At 39.8% G+C, this 25092-nt stretch overlaps 1 protein-coding gene across 1 annotated transcript in view; it reads right to left on the bottom strand.

Moving 5' to 3' along the window:
* Positions 1–25092, bottom strand: part of Apc (APC regulator of WNT signaling pathway) — a 96997-nt gene that overhangs the window by 10087 nt on the left and 61818 nt on the right. Inside the window, exons 8-16 of the mRNA XM_038332074.2 lie at positions 20646–20750; positions 14455–14553; positions 11762–12140; positions 10050–10145; positions 8587–8640; positions 4934–5073; positions 4197–4274; positions 3421–3537; positions 982–1196 (exon numbers count right to left, since the gene is read on the bottom strand). Coding sequence (XP_038188002.1) covers positions 982–1196; positions 3421–3537; positions 4197–4274; positions 4934–5073; positions 8587–8640; positions 10050–10145; positions 11762–12140; positions 14455–14553; positions 20646–20750 — 1283 coding nt within the window. The remainder of the gene's footprint in view (positions 1–981; positions 1197–3420; positions 3538–4196; positions 4275–4933; positions 5074–8586; positions 8641–10049; positions 10146–11761; positions 12141–14454; positions 14554–20645; positions 20751–25092) is intronic.

The following is a 25092-nucleotide window of genomic DNA, read 5'->3' as shown; positions in this document are numbered from 1 at the left end:
CACAATAGGAGTCTATCAGCTGTCTTATCAACTCCACGCTGGCCACCTCTCCTTTTGTTCTCTTGGTTCATTTAGTATTTACTGTTTCAAAGTACCCACCTGTCAGACCAAAAGTAGGAAAAGTGAGTGTTGTTTCATTTATGCTGTGTCCTACTCTGATCCACTACACGAGAAAAAGAATTATTTTTGAATAAATACATTTTCCCCATTCACACAGTAAATTTCCTAACTGAAGAACTACAAACACATCATGAAATCTAAATTAAACAGGGACTGTGGCAATTTAATTTATGGTGAAGCAACCATGTTGAATACTGAGGTATGTTGGAAGCAGAAGACAAGTGACTGATAGATCTTTACGTAGTCAGGGCGCACACATGCTTCTAGAACAGCAAGCTTACTTTCTAGAGTGATCTCTGCACCTGTGAAAGTGCCATGTCCTTTGCATGTGATTGCTGGCACACTAAAGAGAACATGATATGCACTATGAAAATGTAACATTTACAGGACAACACGTTGCCCTAACCTGAAGTGACTTCTGAAGCTCCACAGTTTAGAGACTGGATGAATAGTTCACGACTAAGCAATCTGAAGACTGAGGTTAAGACACCATTAGAAAATTGTTAAAGCCTTTATACTTCCTAGGTCATACTCAGTAGTTTTTTCTTCGCTTAAAAATTAGTTTTATATTCCTTTATATTATCTAAACAGGCATGAAAGAACTGAAAATATTCTGACTTTTATGCTTATTTTTACAGGTACCATTTATTTATTTGTAGATTTATTTCTATAAGATACTTCAAACTTTACTAGCAAAAACATGCAAATGAGTTATACTTGGAGTTGTAATTATCTTCACATTGCAATAAGGACACCTTGCTTAAAGCTTTCATAATGACAAAAATATTTTACAATTAGGTCTTCTTAAAGAAAATAAACTATAATAATCCATTTAAAAGTAATATAAAACCTGGTATATACCTGTGGTCTTCATTTGTAGCTATCAAGCTGGACACATTTCGTAATATCCCACCTCCACTTTCAATAATGGCTAACGTATTCGTCTGGCTTCGGTAAGTAAGAGTGCCAACCAAAAATGCAAGTGCTCCGTCCACAGCACATATGTCAGCTTTATTCTCAGTGCAGTGCGCCGACAGGTTCCATAAGGCACTCAAGACACTTTTGAGGGTTGATTCCTATTAGCGATGGAAACAGAGCATGCATCCATATGTTAGAGTCCTTTTCCTTTTTGTCTCTTTTCTGCACATTCCTCACTAGTAAATCAGGAACTTTTCGTTTACAAACACTTCCACGCACGCCAAATGAAATCTAGGTCAGCACTGTTCCTATTATACAGTATTGAAGTAGTGACCTTTGTTCTAAGTGTTTAGATGTTAGACATATCTTTAATGAACCCAGAATATGAAGCAGAATTGATATTCACTAATTGTATTCACTATCACAAAATAATATTATCTGGAGGATAGCAGAAACTCAATTAAAACACCTTCATATACTGTGTATGTATATGGAAGGATATCTAAGTACTAAATGGCAACACACTGCAGAGGTTATATAATATTCTATTTGTATTAAAAACAAATATATGTATTCATATGCTGTTGATTAAAAATAATGTAACTTCTGAAATGTACTAGAATATGTACAAATTCTTAAAAGCCCTAAAGAAACAAAGTAATTATGAAAATGCCCAAGCTCCCTAATATAAAAAAATGTAACTGCCACAGATACACTTTGATACACAATTAATGTATCTGGTCATAATTTGTCACACTCCAGATGTCAGTATTCCTTTTTATGACACCATCAAGGAATCTTTATTAGAAATGTATTTGTTCCTATTAGGACAATACAGATGCAATACAGTACTCTAAAAAGAAGGCTATTGCAGTCTGAATTTAATATAAATACCTCACAAAGGGGACAACATTGTAGGAGGATAATGTAGACAATGTAGAGAGAAAACACCAGAAACAAAAACTAGATTCTGAACAGGGTCTGAATTACTTTACTTGGAGTCTGAACACACAGAGTCTAATTTCCAGCAACTTATGGTGGCTTACCTAAATGGCCAGTCTCACATAAGTCCCTAGCCAGGTGTTGTGATGCAGGCCTGCAATCCCAGAACTTGGGAGGCTAAGATAGGAGACTGTTATAAAATCAAGGCCAGCTTCTCTATGTGAGACCCAGTATCAAAACAACAAGAACAAACAAAACAATAAGAAACCCTAACACAAACACACACACACACATGCACGCACACGCACACACACGCATGCACACACATGTACGCACAAGTAGGAAGGTCTGGAGTTCACTTTAATTACAATGTGACTGAAGTAAAGGTAGGATGATCAACAGGAAAAGTGGCAAAAACTTTGGAGTGAGGAAAACTGTAATTGACTTAAAAGTGGGAGACAGAGGTACAGGAACACAAATGCTCCAGAGACTCCAGACCAATGGTCTGCAGTAAACAAACTTTACAGCTGAAATTACAGGAGGCATAAAATGATTACAAGCTTGGGGAGGAGCTCAGGCACTTGGCTATATATGCAGAGTACTCGGGACGGGTGAGAGAAGGGTGCGGAGAAGGAGGAGAAATGATTAGAATAGGAAAGAAGCTTCAGAACAACAACTGATCAAAAAGTATAAAGTGCAGGGAAAGAGGGGAAAAACCCCAATTAAATAACCTAAGTGGATTTTGAGACAAAGGAAAAGGTATTAGGATGCAGATTAGATTAGGGGAGACCGAAGCAGTGACCTACTCAAGACTTTGGTCACTTCTGATTTTTGGACATTACAAAATTATGAAACACATTCATGTTTCAATCTGTGTGAGAATATTAGTCTTTGCTCCTGTAGGAAAATGTTAAAGGATAGAATGGCTGGGTAGTTTGGAAGGTGTATGTTTAACATAAACTCCTGTCCAAATGTTTTCCTAAGGCTCACACACACGTTCACATCCCCAACAACAGTACAAAATGCCTCCAGCGGCTCAACCACCTTGACATGTGGCTTATTTTACACTAATTCAGTATGGAGTGCATAACAGCATCTCACTGTAGTTTAACATAAATGATATCCTGTACCCTTTACAGCATGTAGTGGCTATTCACCTGTCACCTGTTCAGCAGTATCTTTCTACAGAACCTACATACAATTACACAGGCTGCATGTACCTGTGCACGATGGATACACAAGTGTCTGTGTGAGCTGTGAGAGAATAGGTGTGTGCACGCCACCATGTGCAAGTCAAGGAGGACGGCCTCTGCTGCTGGGTCTTGTCTCTCACCTTGTTTCAGACAGGGTCTCTCTGGTGCTTTACACCTTTAATCCCAGCACTAGGCAGGCAGAGGCAGGTGGATTACCTAGTACAGTACTGAACATTTTGAAAGTTACCTTTTTAACTTCCAAAGCACATTCCATCAATGCTTTCACACTTCCAACTTCTCGCAATGTCTTTTTGCTATTTACATCTGCTCGCCAAGACAAATTTCTCAAAACACTTGCAATAACCTGCAAATAATCAGGTTTAGAATAATTTGCATACAAAATGAGTCATACTAGTTACCTTTTTGTTTCTAATGACAGAGGTAAGAATAGGAATCTATTACAAGTTAAATACATCTTATCTAAAAAGCTTAGCATCATAAGTATTTTGATTTTAAAATTGGCTTTTTGAATATTAGTACATGTGTGATATTCCCTGGGTATATGATTACATTCCATATATATGTATCTTACATGTTTAACCCAAAAGCAACTTTATGTAGTATTTTAATAACTTAGTGCATTGAACAGTTTCACAACAGATATTTCACACGTGGTGTCATGCAAGCAGCATACAAACAGTTTCAAATTTAGGATTAGGAATGCTCCAGCTACATTATCAAAGCATGGCATTTGCATGTCTCGAAAGGTCATAAATGAAACCCACTAATTTAAATATGGTTGATTATAATAATAAAAATAGGAATTTTCTGCATATAGCAAATTTCTCATATATGTTGCTAGGGTGCCAAAAGGAATTAGTTCAACATAAATATTTTCCTTTACTTTAGTGTTAATGGGACCATACTTTAACATAAACCACTAAATACTGAGCCAAAGTTTAATATAAATCAGTACATTAACCGTTACTATCCAGGAAAAACACTAGAAATTCTAAGTAGTACCTGCTGTAAGTCTTCACTTTCAGATTTTAACTGGGCCACGAGTGCTCTCATGCAGCCTTTCATAGAACACAGGGTAGCCTGCAATGGGAGATGCACGCGGAACAGGATCGTTAGTGAGACGGCCTCAAGTGGCTTCTTTCTAGCTACTGATTTTCAAAGCTGGTTCTTACTTAAATCATAAATGTTATTTTACCTATACAAGACCCAGAACAAAACTACCTAGATGGAAGACAGATGATTCCCATTTCTGTTATCTACCTCCTTTACCTAACTGGAAAAGCCAAACAATGCCCTGAGAAATAGTAAGCAAAGGAAAGAGCATGGCGCTCTGTCTGACGGACTCAGGGTGTGCACTGTCTGTCACAGTAGCTTGTGCTTCCTCCTGGAACAGTGTTTCAGTGATTACTCTTTCCTACAGCACTTTCTAGGTGAACGAACCACCATTTTTAGCAAAATCCCCAGTATGAGGAGCAATGCTGCTGGTGCAGCTATGTAAATTCAGCACAGCAGTCTAACGTCAGGTGCACTTTTGCTTTGTTTAGGCAAAAGACAACCTACTAAGCTGGGATATGCAGTAGTGAGAAAGGACACTTTTATCAGTCATTGTTCAACTGGGGTGGGAGACACCAAAAAAATCAGAAAAAAATCTTTGCTTTAGTTCAAAAAGTTGTTTTTATGAAAATAAATTGACTCGTAATTGAGTTACCTTAAGAAGTAAATCTTATAAAAAGACATACCTTGTTGGCAACATCTCCAAAGGTCAAGTTTGTCAAAGCCATTCCAGCGTACCGTCTTAGAGTAATACTGTAGTGGTCATTAGTGAGCCCATACATCTCACAGTCTGCCTGCAACAACTCTGCAATGGCTTGCAGTCCCCCTAATTAACAAGGGTAAAAGGAAAAATACAATAATCTAGAATCAAATAAACTGGTATAATTTGGCAGCTTAAAAACCAGGGGGAAAATCTCAAAGAATGAGACTACATGATTTAAACAAATTTGCCTTTAGAATGAAAAAGCCACAAAACTGCTATAAACAATTTCTGTGTAATATAAAGTACACCCGACAACGACTCCACCCCCTGCCAGTGTCTGCACCCTCCAGCTTTACTGAACGACATCACCACTGTTTTCTGCTCACTGACACACACTGTGCCTTGGCAACAATGGCAGCTATTTGTTATAACATGGGTCTTCCTAACCCTAAACAGAAAAATTAACGTATTGCTATTATAGGGGCTTTAAAACTACTTTCCATTGTCATTTACTGTGGCCTAATACTTTTTTAAAGTGTCAAATAAGTATCCTTCGGAATAATGAAACTTTTAAATGAAACTGTGCATGAAGTAAAACTTACTTCATATAAAGAATGATCTATTCAACCAACTATAAAGTTTCTTTACAAAATAATCTTACTTCCCTTGGATACTACAACATATCAGCCATACCAGGACTCAGTGTTCTCCTTCCTGCTACTCAACTACAGGTGTGCTCAGTAATGCTCACAGTGGCCAACACCAGGAAGGAAAGGAGAAACATAAAGGGGAGGAGAGGGAAGACAACAAAGGAAGGAGCTATGAAGAAAAGTGAAGCGGAGCGGCGAGGTGGAGAGTAAAGGAATAGAACGCACACGGACCATCATCACCACAGGACTCGGGGTATGGTCTTTTAAAGAAAGGTTGCCCAGGCATTAAAAAAATGAGCTTGTAGGTCTCAGCAGGTTGCTAACCTGAAAGACCAGCACACTAATATTTTATGAAGAACATGACAAGATCAGTAGAAGAATTTGTAAACTCACAAAATGAAGTTCAATGATGAACTTAAAACTTTAAGACGGAAAAAAAAAAACCTTTAAGACAAGGTATCTTAGTTACAGGAGGATTCATGCAGATCTTTATGACAAGAAGAGATGACAGGCAATTCTCTGAACACTGGCAAGCAAATTAATTTGTATAAAGAAAATCTAAACCATATTTATTAAGATTTTCCTCCATCTATTTGCAATAATGGGTATGTAGTGAGTGAACAAATCCAGTCACTGTCTTCACAAAACTTATGAATGGTGTGCAGCACCCAGATCTGCAGTGGCAAAGGCCCCATGAAAAGGTCTGAGAAACCAAGTTTAAGGTGAAGTCTAATGGATGACTGAGTATCTAACAAGGGCAGAGCAAGGAAGAGAAGGAATAAGGATAAACAGTGTGTGTAAGGGCCCAACAAGGAGGCCACTAACTGAAGCCACAATGAGCAGATCAGGATGTTAGGAAGAGTAGTATAAATAGAGGCACATCATAAATAAAGTATAAGTGCAAGGTGCAAAATGGCTTATGACCGGAAGTAGTACAGAATATGCAGAACCAGAGAGACAATGGTGCCTCGCTTCACAATGAGAAATAGCAAACACACACACACACACACACACACACACACACACACACACACACACACACTGCTGTTTTTGAGACAAGGTCTCACTATGCATTCTGATAGACTTGGAACTCCCTACGTAGAGTAGACCAGCCTTGAACTCAAGAGATAAACCTTCATCTGCCTCCCAAGCACTTGGTGTGTGTCACCATGTCTGCCTTGAGATATACTCAATAATTAGGATTAAAGTGCTCCTTTACTAAATGTAGGAGATACCAATGCAGTCATGGATGATTTTCCTAAGATTTTGATTTGAACAAGTGGTTTATTAAAATGCCAAAGGGAAATCTGGAAGAGACAGATTTTGGGATGAAGGCAACAATTTCCACTTGTGAGAGTTGTTAGAAGTGTCTAGAATACCATATAAAGGAAGATGCCAGGTAAGTAGTATGAAAACATATCCAAAGGGTTTGGTGGTAGAGTGTTTGCCTAACACACATAAAACTTGGGAGGGAAAAGTTAGATTGACATGTGAATCAGAGAACACTGGCTGAACAGTGACTAATACAGTAAAAGATCTAGCACAAGGACAGAGAACGAGAGCCTCAGGCCAGACTCCAATGAAGGCCAGTATTTTCTATAGTTGAGTAAAGAAGAAGAAGACAGCAACATAACCGATATTTTGATACAAGATACTGACTAGGGAGTCACTAAAGACCTGAAGACTGTGGCCCTGGATGCCGACGAGACACTCAAGGTGTAGAGTATTGTGAAGCAGGCTCTCAGTATCAAGGTAAAACACACTATGCTCTGTTTCTGCACAAAGTCTTGCCTAGTGTAGTATCTGGATTACTTCCTAAGAAAGATAAAACGGTCTAAAGAAGGTGCTAAGAAGGCCTTCAATTGTCAAGGAACTCTCTTATCCAAAAATATCAATTTTAGGATTTGATTTTAAACAAAATTAAAGATATATCATATGTCAACAATTCTATAAAGATTATAACTGATTGAAAAAATTAGTAAAACTTGGAAGATTAGATAAAAGAGATCCCTTTATAATTTTAGGCAAGTAAAAAGAAAAAAAATCAGTGAATTCTGAGGCAAAGATATAATTCACCGGTTAAAACTATAAAAAGATTCATTGAAATATGATGCAAATTCATAACCAGCAGAAAAATGAGTTATGTCTCAATGCAGAAGTGAGTATACACTCCTGTACTGGTGTCTAGATGGGCTCACTATTGACAGTGTCTATGCAGAGGAAACAGCATCTACATGGGCTCACTATTGAATGATAGGACGTTCAATTGCCTTACAGACAAGGAAGAGCCAATTGCTTCAAGTGATATTGAATAGACTCACAGTTACACTAAAACAAGATAATAGGACATTTAATTTTTAAGTACAGATTTTTTTATCATATGGCTTAGACAGCCATCAATAGCCTGAGATGTTTCTTCTAAAGTAAGTACTGGGGTCCACATCGATATTCTGTAGCCTGACACCCCAATTTCACAACCATAGCATCACTCAGACTATTTGTTTAATTCCTGGGGTCCTGCTCTGGGGAGTCTGTTTGCTATGGGCTGGAAAATCTATCTGGCCTGGCAAGTGCCTCTGCTGACTGTTATGATCTAGAAGTGTTGTGAAATATTAATGTAAATAAATCATGTTTTTACTGGAAGCCAGGGATATCTTAATCATTTGAAAATTCCAGTGTCTACCAAACTTTCTTAGGCAGGCCTGGGAATTAACGAATATACATCACTGATACTACAATCTAAAACGTTTGGTACTAACAGGTGCAAACTTGAGTAGCCCTGGAAGATCGTCACACATACACGTGACAGTGCTCATGACCAGGCCTAAGCGTTGTCCTTATCTAACTAGGGCTGACACTTTCCTTAGTCCTTACGGCCAGACCCTCTGCTGTCTTGTGTCCCTCCCTGTGACAGAGACCTTAGAGGAAGGTAACCCTGTGGCTATGTCCCCACAGTCACACCCCCGGAGCCCCTCCTGCTCCTCACCTGAGAGCCCCTGACCTAGCTCCTGTGGTGAAATGCCCCGGGTAGCCTTCCTACCTGAAGAAGAAGAGGAACAAATACTGAGTCTAAGTTTTATTCTGAAATTCAGATAATTAATGTGTCAGTCCTTGTCTATAGTTCATTGGAACATAAGAACATTTTTAGAAAAATCTTTGCAATATCTTACAACTGCGTTTTCCTGTTGTTAGTTATACCCCTTTTCATAATTATTGGCATTAGAAAAAAGTCATAAATGCTGAGATTGTACTGAAATGGGAAAACCCCTAAGACTAAATGAAGTTTCACAGGACACTAGAAAGAGGACCAGATGGGCCTGCGGGAAGAAAAGCACGCTGGAGAGCAGGCCTCAAGCCACAGAGCACAGAGTTCTCCCAAGTGATGACTCTGAAGGAGACAGCACTCATGTTCTGCAGTGCAGTTTGTAGTTAAGAGTCTCACAACTGTACCACTTTTATAGTAAATGATGAATAACAATGACAGGGTGCTAAGAATACAATGCAGGGGCTGGAATGTAATGTAACAAAAACAGCACAAAAGCATGGGCACAGCTATGCCAAGACAGAAACTCAGTGTATGGTTCTTGCATGTGACATGACTACAGAAATACAGTTTACATGTGATGGCTCAGCATGACATGCTTTATAAACATGTGTAAAATAAATATAGAAATTAAAGAAACTGTTACATGAAAAAATGGGTACTCAATGGTTACACAGGGTTTAGATAATATGTATATAAGGGAGTTATTTCTCCAAAATTAATGTAATGTTTCTAACTTCAATTGGAACATATCTTTCTACATATACTACTTTCAAGAAAAACCAGTAAAATACTGATAACCATTAAGATAAATTAAAATCCTAATAACTCTCTTCCTGGTGTTAATCTAAAGTCACTTTAGATTAACTTTTTTTTGACAGATTGCAAGAGCACTGGTTCCCTCCCCCACAACCAAGACAGGGTTTCTCCATGTAGCCCTGGCTGTTCTGGAACTCACTACATAGACCAGGCTGTTCTTAAACTAGAGATCCACCTGCCTCTGCCTCCCAAGTGCTGGGATTAAAGACATGCACCACCACTGACTGGCTAAGAACAATGATATTTTAACAAATAATTCAAATAATTCCTCTTCATCAGAGGTGACACAGGATCTATCTGGGCGACAGGGACAGGGGTGGTCCACTTAGTAATCTTCCCAATCTTTAGTTAAGATTTTAAAAGCTGAAGCTGGTTTGTAAGAAGGTAGACATTTTGATGATTCAGGACCCATTTTCCCATGGAGACCAGGGTATAGTGGGTTTTCTTTTTTCCCTATATGGATGGAAGTTAGTAGCCTTACATCATATCAACTTATCATCTATATTTATTCCAATGACGAATTTCTATAGTTGTTTTAAAGATTCAGCAGCATTTACTTATGGCATTAAGAAACCTTTTTATCTTACCAAGTTCATTCATTGCATGTCTATGCTCTTCATCAAATGAAAGCTTCATGAGAACACACACAGCAGGACAGATTTGATGTTCAACAGGAGCTGGCACTGAAAAATAAATTTACCTAAGCCATAATATTTTGTTATTATGAAGAGATGCTACTACACTTCTAAAATATGTGCTGGGGTTATTATTAATATGTCCCTAAGGTTGGCAGAGCAGCAAGTACTTGCTAAACGACGAATAAACACACAGCAGTGGAGCACAACTGTGCCAAGGGCTTCTGGTCCATAACATGTTCACTTGCCAGCCGTGACCACGCCTGTCAGACTGGGTCTCCCATAGGTTTTGCTATAGCTCATATGCGAAATCATTTTAAATGATGACTACATGAAAGAATAAACACACTTTGGTATAATACTGTTGATTTTGTTTCTAATTTCTGTGTAAACAACTATGATGGTTATGGATTAAAAGCATATGGTTGCATACAAATGTGATACCTAGCAGAAAGTTTCCTATACAGACAGATACATAATAAAAATGTAAAGAAAGGGTATCTGAAATAAAGTGTAAAACGCACTTACATCTTTAATATTATATGCAAGGTCTCAAGTCACATATTATACGTGACACAAAGTATTTTTAAATTATTTTTTTCAGAAGCAATAATATGACTTATTAATAATTGTGGGTACTCCTCCCCCATCAAGAAAGGAATGTTCTCAAAACAAAGTGTCTACTGGCTCTCACCTCTCACTCCAAGTCTCCCTAAGCGAATTAAAAAAATAAATCATCCTTGCTCCTTTCCTTATACATTCTTAAGATTTGAAATAATCTTTATATTAAGCTTAGGACAATTCTGCTATATAGGTTCAAACTGTTTTTAGCTTAAGCATCGATTTCATTTACAAATGGAGACGATACACCTTTGCTTTTCTCCTACTCCATAAAGGCCGCTGTGAGGACCAAGAAACAACAGGTAGAGCGTGTCCAGTGTACGCGACGTACAATGTAGATGCTTATGGCTGGGCTGCTAACAGCTGAAGGAACTTATGTAAAAATTACTTTCCTGAGCTCCAGTCAAAGGGCAACCTAGCTGCTCACACTGATTTTAGCTCTACCAAGAATTTTTTTCTTTTTGTGGTTCTTTGAAACAGGGTCCCATGACAAAGGCTGTCTCTGAACTCTGTACAGTTCAAGAAGACCTTGAACTCCCGATCCTCTTGTCTCCATCTCTCAAATGCTGAGATTACACACATGAGCCATCAAAGCAGCTAGCTTTAAGTTTTAATTACAAGTGTCTTTTGGTTTGTCCTTGAAAGCTTGCCTGGAGGTTCTTGCAGGGACTGCTGCTACTCATATACCCCCAACTGAATGATGGTCCTCCTCTTCTGGGGAAGGCTGTCCTCTTTAACTGTGTACTCAGTTTGGGGGAAGCAATAAAGCAGCGAGGGAGGAAGGGGAACGCCTGCCCAGCCAGATCACCCTCACGACTGATTTGCTTGTTCTGTTTTGATTGCTCAGTAGTGCATATAACATTTTCCTTCGCTAAGAAGTTTTAGGGAAATGCGGATTTAAGCCTTTAATGTGTTAGCAGCATTAGCTAGCTAATACAAATCCTTTCTATTCATAAAGACAGCATACCAACTACAAAGAGTTAACCTATAACTTACATAATGCTTTGAAACAGGCAACGTGATGTACACTACAGACAACATACTTGGATTTTTGTCCTGGTCCATGCCTTGTTCATGGGCTTCCTGCCACTCCCAACAGGTTTCACAGTAAGCTCGAATCTGTTCCAAAAGATGAAGGACTCGGATTTCACGCCTGCCTCTCTTGTCGTCAGGCTGTGAGTGAATGATGTTGTGGAGAGCTGCACTGGCCCTGGCCCGAGGCCTCTTTACTGCCCGGGAATTTCCCAACAATACAGAGTCTTTGTCATTGCCATGTAAAAGCTGGATGAGGAGAGGAAGACATCCAGACTGCCGCATGGATATACAGCTGTCTTGGGAGCTAGACATAGCTAGCAAAGTTCGTGACATATCGTCCTTATCATGGGTACCAAGCATTGACAACAATGAATACACCATTTCCACCTGTGGGCCAAATGAGTTTAGAAACAAATTATGACTTTGATACCCAAAAGCCAGATATAATGAAGTGATGAATGGGATTATTTACTAAATTCATTAAAAATTAAAACAAAACAAAATTAAATAAAAACTTTTCTGGATGAAGTGATGAGTGCTATTTCAAAATAACATCCACAATTGGTTTATGTGACTAAGTGACAGCATTGCAGACTGCTGAAAAAAATAGGTTCTTACAGTACTGAAACTGCTACATGCCTGCATCAGCTAAAGCTAACTGTTACATGAATGAAAATATTTTTTTTCTCACAACCCATTCATCCTCATTCTCATTCTCTCTCTCTCTCTCTCTCTCTCTCTCTCTCTCTCTCTCTCTCTCTCTCTCTCCTCTCTCCTCTCTCTCTGGAATGTGTTTATTAAATTCTTTATATAATTTAAAACTTCATTTTACTTCTAAGCAATAGAAAATATTTTGCAACAATTATAATCTACTAAATTCTAATTCTTCGCAATCATTACATTTCATCAGGCTTATAATTATAACATTTAAACTTATATGATCTCTGTTATCATATAAAATTATTTTGTCATAAAAAGACAAATGCCACAAACACATAAGAGAGTGGCAAAGCCAAGAACTCAAGAACTGTCATCGTTTTCTTTTTAAAAGCAACTGGTAAGCATTAGTTGCTTTGACAGTAAGTTTGGAAGGGTAACCAAGAAAGAAACTAGAAATAGAAAAACAGCATCCAGTTAGCATGGTTGTTACCAGCTTCCCTTCAAAGTTATAGGATATCCCTAAAAGAGAGGGTATTACACGAAGATGCATCACCTGAGTAGTCAGCAATCCACAAGGATACATATTTTTGGTCTTAACGACAGTGTTGGAAGAGTGTTGGGGCATTTTGTAGGTGCCGCTTAACATCCTGTAGTGTAACCAAGCTATGCTGCTGACTGCAGAATGCTGCTCAGAAGTGTAACACAGTTCTCCTAGTGGTGCTAGCTCTATTATGGCAGTGACAGGGCTGGGGATAATGTGTTTTCATCAGACCTAGGTTCCAAGTTTGGCTCCAGCACTTTTAAGCAAGCTATGTGGTATTAGTTAATTTATTTGATGTCTCTTGAGTGTAAGCTCTCTGCATTTTCTCCACTGCAAATTGGAAGGATTTACATTATACAGAAAACTACATAAAATAATAGTTTGGCATTCAAATTGTATAGCAAAGCCTGAATACTATTATGCACAAATCACTTCTAAAGGAAATGCAGTCTGAATGCCAACGTCCATGTGCCAAGAGCCAATATTGTGTTGATGCTGAATCAATCTCTTCAGACTCTAATGGCCTGAAGCAGATTCTTCCTTTCTAATTTCTTCCTCAGAGGGATAAGAATACAAGTGTTTGAGAGAACTGGTGGGTGATGTAGAGGCAACTCCTTACTGGCACACCTTGGAGAGGTCTCAAATAGAAACTATTGTGGATTAGCATTAGAGATTCAAATTTATTTCTTTAATTTTTATTGTTTCTTCTTCTTAATGAATTGAGTCCAGAGCCTTGGACACACTAGGCAAGCATTCATTTCTTAAATTAATGTTAGTTATTTCAGTGTTTCCTAAGCACTGCCATAATACTTCAAGAGAACCCAGAGCAGGCTATGAAGACAATGCACCTGCACTTCTGACTGAAAACACGTTGCTCATAATGTCATTTTAGTAAAACACTAAAGTGATTTTCTTCTCACATTTTCCCCTAACCTTAAAATATTTGCAGCACTGGCTACTGCTCAATTTCAATGATCTTCCATCCATTTCAATGAACATCCGTTAACGTCATGTGCAGACACGGCAAGATGCTGAGGACAGAGGGCAGCAATCTGCTTTCTAAGAGCGAGTTTCAAGCCAACCGTTATGAGAGGACACAGGCCAGTGGCTAGGAGGATGCTAGGAATTACGAGAATGTCTTTTGGAGATGCAGGGCTCAGAGTCCTGAGCCATGGAAAGATGGTGACAGCCCTTCGCAAAAAGTGTCAGGTGCCGCCCACAGGCACGGCACAGAGGTAGAAAGACACAGGGTGCTGAAGCAGTCAGTTGGCTGGGGCTTTGGATGCTTGTAGGTAAATGGATAATGAGCTGAACAAGAAATTAACAGGCATCTAATTTGGGAGTTTTTATAATTCTCATTTTCTCGTTTATGTTTCTTTGTATAAAAACATTATTTCCCCAGGAGACTGAGTCAAGATCTTTAGAGAACAGAATGTCCACGGCGACTGTCTTAGCAAAGCATGCCTAGCCTTGACAAGAGGACTTGTTCTCTGCTGTTACCTTGGTCCCCAGATGACTCGTTAGCCTTCGAGGAGCAGAGTGTGTGCTGCTAGAGCTCAGAACACTGGCTGTTTCGTGATCCATTCGTGCAGCTGGACTCTAGAAACGGGGCAAATTACAGACAGTGTAATCTAGGTTACAAACAACAGGCAGCTACAGCCCTCACAGTTTAGAAAGGGCTCACTGGAATTTTCACAGGGAAAGAGGAAAATAGAAACTTCAGCCCAACATAACGCAGCACCACAGCAGAGGACTGCACAGAATCCCAAAGGAAAGAGCGATGCGCCTGCTGTGGACGGTGAAAGCCGCATTCTGAACACAACCAAGACAAACACGGAGAGCATGACGTACTCTAATGTGGACACAGGATGGAGTAATAATTATCTGGGGGGCTTTAAAAGATGTTATATTCAAGCTGTGGAGTCTGAACTTTAGGTGGCAGGCCAGCAAAATCAGAATTATATTTTAAAAAGAACAAAGGACAGGATGGAAAACCTACAGGTGGCTAAGAGATTAGAACAAACTTTAGATATAAACCAACAAATTCATGGCCCTTCTCTAGGCTCAAAGTCAAATAAAGCATGATAGATACATTTATGAAACAACAGCAAATGAATCACGAGAGGCTATCCAGTTGCTAGGAAGGCATCATTCCTTTCTTTGGAATATAATAATGACATCAGGTATGCATTCTGAAAAGCATTCTTAGCTTGGAAATGAATAGTAAAATATTTACGGAACAAATGATAGAACAGTCTTCGGAACAAAATGGGTAGCCCATGTGGATATGGTCTGTATGGATCACTACTGTTTGCCTTTGTGTCATGTGGAATTGCCCATGCACGACTTCTCCCAACTGTGCTGGAACTTTATCATACGCACAGGTGTTATCAAAGATCTTCAAACAAACAAACAAACAAGGTGAACAAGCAGGGACTAGCTTGAGTAATTTAGTTCTAGCCTTTCCTACCATTTAACTTCCTGAGGAAATAAACACAGATCAGAACATCCTCTTCCTAGCAAGTTCTCCTTTACAACTTCTAGTCATTCACTCAATTATTTAATCATCAATTATTTATCAGGGACTGTGGTACAGCATGGAACTAGGGAAGATTTTTTTTTTTTTTTAAATCGAGACAGGGTCCCAGTATATAGCTTTGGCTGTCCTGGAATTCGCTCTGTACATCAGGCTGGCTTCAAGCTGGGATTAAAGGTTGTATGCCATTATGCCCAGCATGAATTCTTTATTTTTGAGACAGGGTCTTGCTGTGTAGCCCAGGCTGTCTTCACTCGATCTTCCCGAGTTTCCAGGCCGTGACTACAGGCGTCCACCAGCACTCTAAGCATGACAGAGTTCTTGCATTTCTGGAGCTTGCAGACTAGTGGGGAAATAAACCTATCAATCAAATAATCAGAAACCTAACTGTAAACCTGCAAGTGTGGGAGTCTTCCAAGGAGGCCCTGCTACGACAGCCTGCTGATAACTGAGTGCTGGCCTGAGTTCAGCTGAGACGCGCACATGGGCCCAGGGCTAATGGAGCAGTACGTGATGAGAGCAGCACAGCGCGGCATGGAACCAACAGGAGGATATTTACTGCAGAAAGAGAGGTCAGTGTTTTCTGTTTATTTTTGGAAGAAATAATAAAGTAAATTAATAGGCCTCAAGATGTCACATATACAGATCTTATCAAGACAGGTGGAAGGGCCAGGTCTGGAGGTGCATGCCTTTAGCCTCAGCGCTCTGGAGGCACTAGGCTGGCAAACTGCAGTGGTAAATTCTGCATCAGTCTTTCAGAGAGCTACAATTAATGCTTGAAGACATCTGGAGAAATAAATCACAGGCATAGTCTACCCATTTACATTAGGATTGAGAGTAGTAGCGACTGAAAATAACTAAATCAGCAGTGTTGGTGGAGTTAATGTAAAACAAAACTTATTATTGAAGAATTTATTATTTGAAGGAGAGATAAATACTGAACCCTGAATTATCACTTTTTTCTTTTCTTTTTTTTGAGACAGTGGTCTTGCTATGTAGCTTCAGGCTGGCCTAGAGTTCACTATGTAGCCCAGGTTGGACTTTAACTTGCATCCTACCCTCAGTTTTCATAGTGTTGGGATTACTGTGATTGCTACCATGACTGATTTACTCCTTTCAGTAGATCCCCTGGCCACTCTCACACTAAAATAAGTAACACGAGGCTTCAAACACGACTCTAGGGCACCTACATGACAGAGATGGAAAGCAGCCACAGCATTTCTCTCAAAAAAAAAAAAGAAAAAAAAAAAAAAAAGAATTGTTTTCATAGTTGCTATATACTTTAAAAATTTGACACTCATTAAAAAGTTAAAATATACAAATGTATAAACAGTAAAACAAAAGCTACAAAAATCTCTCAACACATGCTGATAGCTACTGTGACACTGATCTAGACATCTCTGCAGAGCACACACATGTGCACAGTGAACTGTCTGTGACACTGACCTAGACATCTATGCAGAGCACACACATGTGCACAGTGAACTGTCTCACTGGCCTTCCTGTACCCATTCTAAAGCATCTTTAATAGCTGATATAAATATCTATATATTTTTACTTTTTTTTTGCTTTTTATAAATGTTTGAAAATAAGATAATCTTGACCTTTTGCTGTTGTTCTGAGACAGGGTCTGTTGTAACCCAGACTGGCCTCTACTGTCTCTGTAGCCAAAGGTAGCCATGAACTCCTGATTTTACTGTTCCTACCTTCCAGTTCTAGGATTACAGGCATATGCCACTATGACTAGCTATGATCTTGGCCTTTTATTTTATTTCATTTGGTTTGGTTTATTTTGTTGTTTTTGAGACAAGCGTTCTCTGTATTGTCCCTGGCTGTCCTGGAACTCACTGCTCAGCCATCTTGTACTTTCTAAAGGATCAAGTTCCCTGCTGAGGGACTAGCTTTCATAGAAGAATGTTATTGACAAGTGGTAAGGAGAGAAAAGCAACCAACAGTGCCTACCCAGCTGTGATGCCGATGAACCCAAACCCCCACAAACCCCAGCATGTTAAGGGAGGATGGCAGGTGGTGGTCCCAGCCACCTTTAGGGCCCAGCACTCAGAAGGCAGTGGTGGTAAATCTCTGAGTTTGAGGTCAGCCTGGTCAACAGAGCGAGTTCTCATGACAGCCACCGAGTTACACAGAGAAACCCTGTCTCAAAACACAACACAACAAAAGATATCCCTAAAGGGTGCAGAGTGGCACTCATAGCTTGGTGGTAACCAACAGTAACAGGACTTAAGAACTGCTAAACAGGAGGGAAATGATATCATGCTTGGAACTGGAAACCTAGCCCACTATCCAGGGCAAGAGAGATCATGGGTCTAAGAGGAGAGCACCACCAATAATTGATTAAGCCAGCGTACTTCCTAACTGCACTCTTGGTACTTAGCCTCACACTGCAGATCAGTGTTGCTCCCCCTACAGCAAGGAAGTTTCTCTCTGAAATAGATGGAGACCATTACAGAAAAGTCAAAATAGAGAAAACCTGTATGGCAAATACATCTATGACACAACTCTTGTCCCTAGAGCACAGGGAACATCTCAGATGAGGAGTCAAAAAATTGTAAAAGTCAGAGGACCAGGATATCTGCTGTGGATTGTGTCTCTTAGAAATGACAGGGACATTTTAGTCATGATGCTCAACAATATGGCTGCCTAAACAAGACCTGAACAAGAACAACACTGAATAGACATGCTGCTGTGGAAGGGGGATATCTAGTGAGTGGGGTGGGAGGGGACATGCCTAGACAAATAACGACAAGCAATTAAAAATGCTGAGAGTCGAAGAATTAGTCTTCTTCAGGTACAAGTCCCTTAACTGGTAATCCAATACCAAGTGGTCAGTCAGCTCTGTAGTCATGTACATTCAAGTAATACTAAACAGACTCAGCAGGTTCTGTCTATAGATTTATGTGTTATATATATGCACACATGCAGTAATAACAAAGAAGAGGTCATGAATTTGAGGGGAGGACACAGAAAGATGAATACTGGAGAGACTAAAGGGCAGAAAGGGAAGGGGAAAATTATGTAATTATATTTTAAGAAAGGTAAAAGTAAAAAAATATCTCACTTGTCAAAATTTTAATTAAATAATTCATTTTACATGTATGAGTGTGTTGTGGAATAATAGATTACATTCATTGACGCTGTGGAATATCTGTTTAATGATGCAAAAATGTGTTGTATTCTTTTATGTTGCATTTGTTTAATTCTGTGAAGAGCTGTGCTACTTTCTTTGCCTGCCTAAAATACCTGATTGGTCTAATAACAAGATGAACCGCCAATAGCTACATAGGAGACAGGAATAGGTGGGACTGGTAGGCAGACAATAAATAGGGGAAATCTAGGGAAGAGAGTGAGAAACGAGAAAAGGAGCCAGGGCCCCACCACACAGCTACACAGCCAGCCACAGGATTAAGAAGGAAAGAAAGTTCTATAAAACCAGAAGACAAGGTAAAAGGCCCAGAGGCAAAATGTAGTTAAAAAGAAACAGGACCATTTAAGTTAGAAATATGGTTAGAAACTAGCCAAGCTAAGGTTGGGCATTCATAGGTAAGAATACATCTATCTCCATGTATTTATTTTGGGAGCTGGGGTAGTGGGCCCCCAAAGAATATAAACAAAAAAACAAAACCAACTACATGGGTGTTTTGTTTGCATGTATGTCTGTCTGTGTTCTACATGAGTGTTTAATGCCCTTGGAAGCCAGAAAAGGACATTGGACTCCCTGGGAATGGAGTGAGTCTTCATGTGGGTTCTAGGACTTGAACTCAGATCCTCTGAACAACTAACTGGCCAGTGCTGCTGACTGCTGAGCCATCTCTCCAGCACCTGGTTGTGACTTCTGTTGTCTGACAATCCTGTTTCTCCAAATACTAGAGTATTCACGTTCTTCTGAAACCTACTGATCCTCCTTTTGTGGTTTTCTCACTCATTTCATCATAAAAATTTCCTTTTTATCCCCCTCCCAGTTTTTCGAGACAGGGTTTCTCTGTAGTTTTGGAGCCTGTTCCAGAATTGGCCTCGAATAGAGATCCGCCTGCTTCTGCCTCCCGAGTGCTGTCCTTTTAATATTTTTATATTGCAACAGTCTCCATTTCTGATATTTAGCATAATCAACCTAGAGCTGGCTTTTCTATAGTACCACAGAGACCTAACTAGTATAAACAGCTTCCACCAGATGAGTAATACTTAAGTCTGAACAACTAACTGTCAAATGAAAATTAACTCTTCGTCCTTCTACAATGTAGGATACACTAGTGTCTCAACAAAGAACCCAGCCCTTCTATCTAACTCTCATTATTTTACCCCTTATTTACAATCAAATAATTTTCCCCGTATAGTGGCTAACCAGTATCTGTTTACGTCAGTAAAAGGAAATATCTTTAAACACAGGAAACATTGAAGCTTTATTAATGAATTAGTAGAATAGTCTCTTTTTTATATATATAAATAGTACCATCAGAAGTAACCCTAGAAAGACTAATCTTTTTGTTGTATAGTAGGAAAATTATCTTAAAGTCAATTTGGTGACAATTCCATTTTAAAATATCATTTACAACATAAAAATGTCTGGAAAACTTGACAAATATAGGACACACCAATGAAAAGCTGTCATATTATTTTGATAAGCACTAACTGAAAATTGGTGACAATTTGTACAGATGGTAAAAATATAACACAGTAACAGCTAAACACGATGAACTATACAGCTTATTGTTTATACGCATCACAGTAATCTCTTCCAGTTAAGATTTATTTATAAATTTGTGTAATCGTGAAGTACACCAGAAAGTAAACACTATAAGGGTCTTTGCAATCATTACAAACCCAGAAACATGTCTTTGTACTGAGAGAGCCTCAGAGGAAAGCAGAACCATGCCAATGTAGCAACAACAGGGTCAACCACACAGAACCGAACACTCTCTAAAACTATGCATGCCAGACACAGGAGACCAACGCAGAAACATGACCTGGAGCATAAAGATATTCCAGCAGACTCAGAAAGTATATTTAAATGTAATAAGGAGAAAAGATAGTACTTTGAAACTGAATGTTTCTAGAAACACATTCTAAGGAAACAGGAAGGATTTGTGGATCATTCACTTTTTAAATACTGAATCAATACAAAAATATGACATAATCATACCTGGCTACTACTAGAAGTTGCCATGTTGTTTTCTGCCATTCCTTGACCGTCATGCTGCCGTTCAGCTTCATGGGAGGCAGCTTCATGCTTGTTCTGAGAAGACCTCTGTTAACATGGAGTTAGCATAAATTATGTAGAAAAATGGAGTACGCTTTTATAGCTCACAGCTTGTTTTTTTCTTTCAAGCTCTTAATGAATCAATTCTACAGCTGACAAAAGCACAGAGGCACGCTACACTCCCAGCCTCCAGTGTGGCTTGCAGTTGACTATCCTGCTAAGTGGGAAGGGAAGCGTTCCCCTGAGCATTTGAGCTACATAAGACAAAGGATTTTCTGAGCTCACAGAAACACATCCTCCACCAGATGTGCTTTCCTCACTATCAGGAATTCAATCCGACTAGAGGAAATAACTGTCCTTTTCTGCAAGGTCACATGATTGTGGCATTTAATGGTGCCGCTGCAAATATAGCAGTTAGACTAATACCTAAACTTACAAATAGCTCCCGTGTAGGCATTTTTAAAATTTTTTAACAGAGAATATGTGCACATCTGCAAATGTCATAGGAAACCAAATGACAAGCTCTTCAAAACTGATATGCAGAACAAAACTTTGCTAATGTAGCCACCATCTATTGTATGAAATAAAAGTGACATCGACCTAGTAAACAGTCATTTCAAAACAGGTAATACAATGTGGCCACTTTGTAAAACAGCATCACAAAATATAAGAAATAAAATAATCCACCACTATCTTTTGTAGAAACTTGATTATACCTGAGATATCTGACATAAAAGTGTATCATTATATTAAAGATTATACCTTAGATATCTGACATAAAAGTGTATCATTATATTTCAAAATGCCTTGCCTAGAATTTTAACCCTTAAAATTTCTAGATCATTTAAAAATATGACTTAAAAATAACTTTACATTTAGCATATTCACCATAAACTAGTAACAGCTGTAGCTCAGCAAAAGGGAAGCGATTTAGTAATTCAGAAGCAGAAGACCAAAATCAACCAGAGTAGAAATATACTGGCACCCTATAACAAAATGAGTCAGATTATGAAGACCACAAAGACATGGCAGTAGCACAAGTGAAGATGTCACTGTATCTGCAGAAAAACATTACTATCTGCTTGTCCTAGGTGCTAGGGACACAGTGCTGCTAAAACTAGCTGCTATTCAATCTTCTTTCTAAGCTTAGTCTAGTTGGACACTGTCGAATAAAGAAATCAGTATCAATAAAGTCAGAACTTGGACAAGCGCTATGAAGGAGAGCTGTGAGGGGATGAAGGACAGCACACAAGTGCTATCCATTTTAGGACGCGCCACTGCAATGAAGAACTGCTGACGAGAAGGAACATGCAAAGGAGCTGGAGCAGGAGGAGTATAACTTCTTGTAATATATCGAAAGTTCACAATGTTGTTGAATACCACAAGTAAAATGGCGGGCAGAATTAAAGTGGCTAAGAGCACTGGCTTCCAGAGCACCCAAGCTAGAGTTCCAGCATCCACACAGTGGCTTACCATTGCCTGGAACTCCAGTCCTAAGGGATCTGATGACCTCTTCTGGCTTCCATTGGCATCAGGCACATATGTGGTGCACAGATATACAAGCAAGGCAAAGATACTCATACACATAAAATGATTTAAACTGGGCAGTGGTGGTGCACACCTTTAATCCCAGCACTCGGGAGCAGAGATAAGTGGATCTCTTAGAGTTTGAGGTCAGCCTGGTCTACAAAGCAAATTCCAGGATAGTCAGGGCTACACAGAGAATTCCTGTCTCAAAAAACCAACCAAACAAACAAATAAATAAAAGATTTTTTAAAAGATAGCTTTAAAATGTAGTGATTTTATTGGATTTGCCTTTTCTAAGTTATTGTGAGGCTACCACACCACTGTCTTCACTTTCTATACCTATGCACTTAGTCTCATGTAACCCAGGCTGGCCTCAAGCTTGCTATATAGCTGAGGATGCCTTGAACTTCCAATCCTCGAATCTCTACCTCTAGAGTGCTGGGATAGTAGGTGTATGCCATTGTGCCTGGTTTTATGTGGTGCTGGGGGTGACACGCAGGCACCCACCGTGCACGCTGGGTAGCTGCTCACACGGCTAGCACTAACATATCAGCAATAGTAACGCAGTGACACTAGTAAAGAGGCAGATACTTCACAAAAGGAAGTAGTGGTTGGGATGCAAATATGGAGCCAGAGAGAGAAATCTGAGAGGATGTGGCGATGTGGCGCTGGATGAGTGTGACGGTTAGCCCTGGCTCACTTGACGGAACGCACTTCTGGGCACATGTGAGAGGGCCTTTCCAAAGATGTTTAACCAAGAAGAAAGGGCACCCTGCATGCGGGCATCACACCCCCTGGGGTCCTGACACTGAGTATAAAGGAAGGAGAGTGGCCAGACACTGGTACTCACCTGCTCTCTGACTGCAGGGGTGGCGGGATTCCCACCTCACAATCCTGCACCTATGCCTTCCTGGCACCACATGCTGTGTCCCCTCAAATTGTGAACCAAAACAAGCCCGTTCTTTAGCTCTGTGAGGTAATTTCACAGTAAGCAGGTAGCTTACACAGAAAGAGGTATGAGTAGCCCTGACCACATGGGAGCTAGGCTCTAGACTGCTCTGTGGGCCACAGAAGCCCTGGATTCTATAAACCAGGGTTCTCAGTCTTTAAAACAGTTTGTGTTGTGATGAGCAACAACCATAAAATTATTTTCGTTGCTACTTCATAACTGAAACTTTTCTACTGTTATGAATTGTAATATAAATATTTATGTTTTTACAATGGCCTCAGGTGACCCCGGTGAAAAGGTCGTGACCCACAGGTTAAGAAGCACTGCTAAGCAGGGCTTACTGAGGTATTCTGCTGTGAGTGCTGATGATCAGAACGCTGACAGAAAGGCAGACAACTGTGCTGTCTGGATTCACAGGAGGAGCAAAGACTCTAAAGGAACCGGACTGAAGGTCAGCTGTGTTACATTTGGCAAAAAAAAAGGGCTGCTTTTGACTGTATCCTGAAAAATGGAGTGAGACTTAATTCAAGGGTAAGGAATTAAGTTGTTTGGTGGAGGAAATTTCAAGACAGCGTAACATACAGGCTGGGGCATGGTTTCACTTACTGCTCTTAGATTTACAGTAAAAGAGAGAACAAAAACATGAAAAACGTGAAATCTGCCAAACGAAGGAGCAGGCAGAGAGTCTGAAGGTGGGTTAAGGATCAGTGTAGATAAACGTTTAAAATGTTAGAGGCTGGCACAATTATGAAATTCACATTCTCTTTGCAGGCAAGACTCCACTCACCAAAGGCTCCAGCCTGCAAAAGTATAAACTCATAGGGAAGGGAGAAACTGAAATGAGAATGTCACCTTGTTTGAAAACTACCATGCAAAATGTTTCTCAAGTTCTGCTGCCAAGGGGCACAGGGGCCACCCCAGATAAGGTAAGAATCATGGTCAGGGTTGCCCATGTGGTTTTGCAGGCATGCAACTTCAAGATTTATAGCTCATGAAAACTTGGACCAAGAGTCCAGGAAGCTGCTGGGGACACGTGGCAGAGATAGAGTCCCTGTGAGGAGGCCCGAGAGCCCACTTCGTGAGGCTCAGTGATCCAGAGACGGCAGACTGTGAAGTGTTCTAAGGAGACTGCACTTGTGCAGCAGAAACACCCTAACGGAGGCTGCACGGGCTGCAGGAGGCAGAACTGGAGAGGTGAGGCAGCATCTGGAATCCGCCATGCTGGGCTTCCCACTTACTTTGGTTTGATCTTTCCTTGCTATCCTCCTAGTCCTTCATGTTGGAATGGGAATATTTGCTATGTAGCTGAGGCTTGCCTTGAACTACTGATCCCCCTGCCTCAGCCTTCTGAGTGCTGGGTAACAGGAATGCATTACTGGCTTGGCATAAATAAATAAATAAATAAATAAATACAATTCTGCTTAAGCAGTCAAGTGCCACAAAATGCATCCATTAAGTGTTCAATTAAGTGATTTTCAATAAATTTACCAAGTAGCACCATAATTCAGTTATAGGATATTTTTATCATTACAATAAGCTTTCTACAGTCCACCAATTGTATTACTGTGCCACTGTATGTCACCTGTTAAGAATGTTACAATTGTTATTTTATGAAGTTAAGGAAGTATCCTAAGTCTCAAAGAGAGTGGATTTTTGAACCGTGTTAGAACTGATAAGACTATGGAGCGTTTAAGAGATGGACTAAATGCACTTTGTGTTATGAGGTGGCCATGCTACCTGAGGGTTAGGGTGGAATCAATTAGGAGACAGGAAGACCTTTCCTGAAAGAGACGGTACCACTCAGGAGCTGGGGTTTCTGACTGACTAAAAAGGGGAGAAAGGAGAAAGCACAAGGCACCGGCATTCCTGTCTCCTTTTCCCTACTGCTGAAGCAGTCAGACCAGTTATTTCATG

This window comes from Arvicola amphibius, chromosome 5 (genome assembly GCF_903992535.2).
Source record: "Arvicola amphibius chromosome 5, mArvAmp1.2, whole genome shotgun sequence".
Taxonomy (NCBI): Eukaryota; Metazoa; Chordata; class Mammalia; order Rodentia; family Cricetidae; genus Arvicola; species Arvicola amphibius.
The sequence above is the reverse complement of the archived record's forward strand: the minus strand, read 5'-3'. Positions and strand labels throughout refer to the sequence as shown.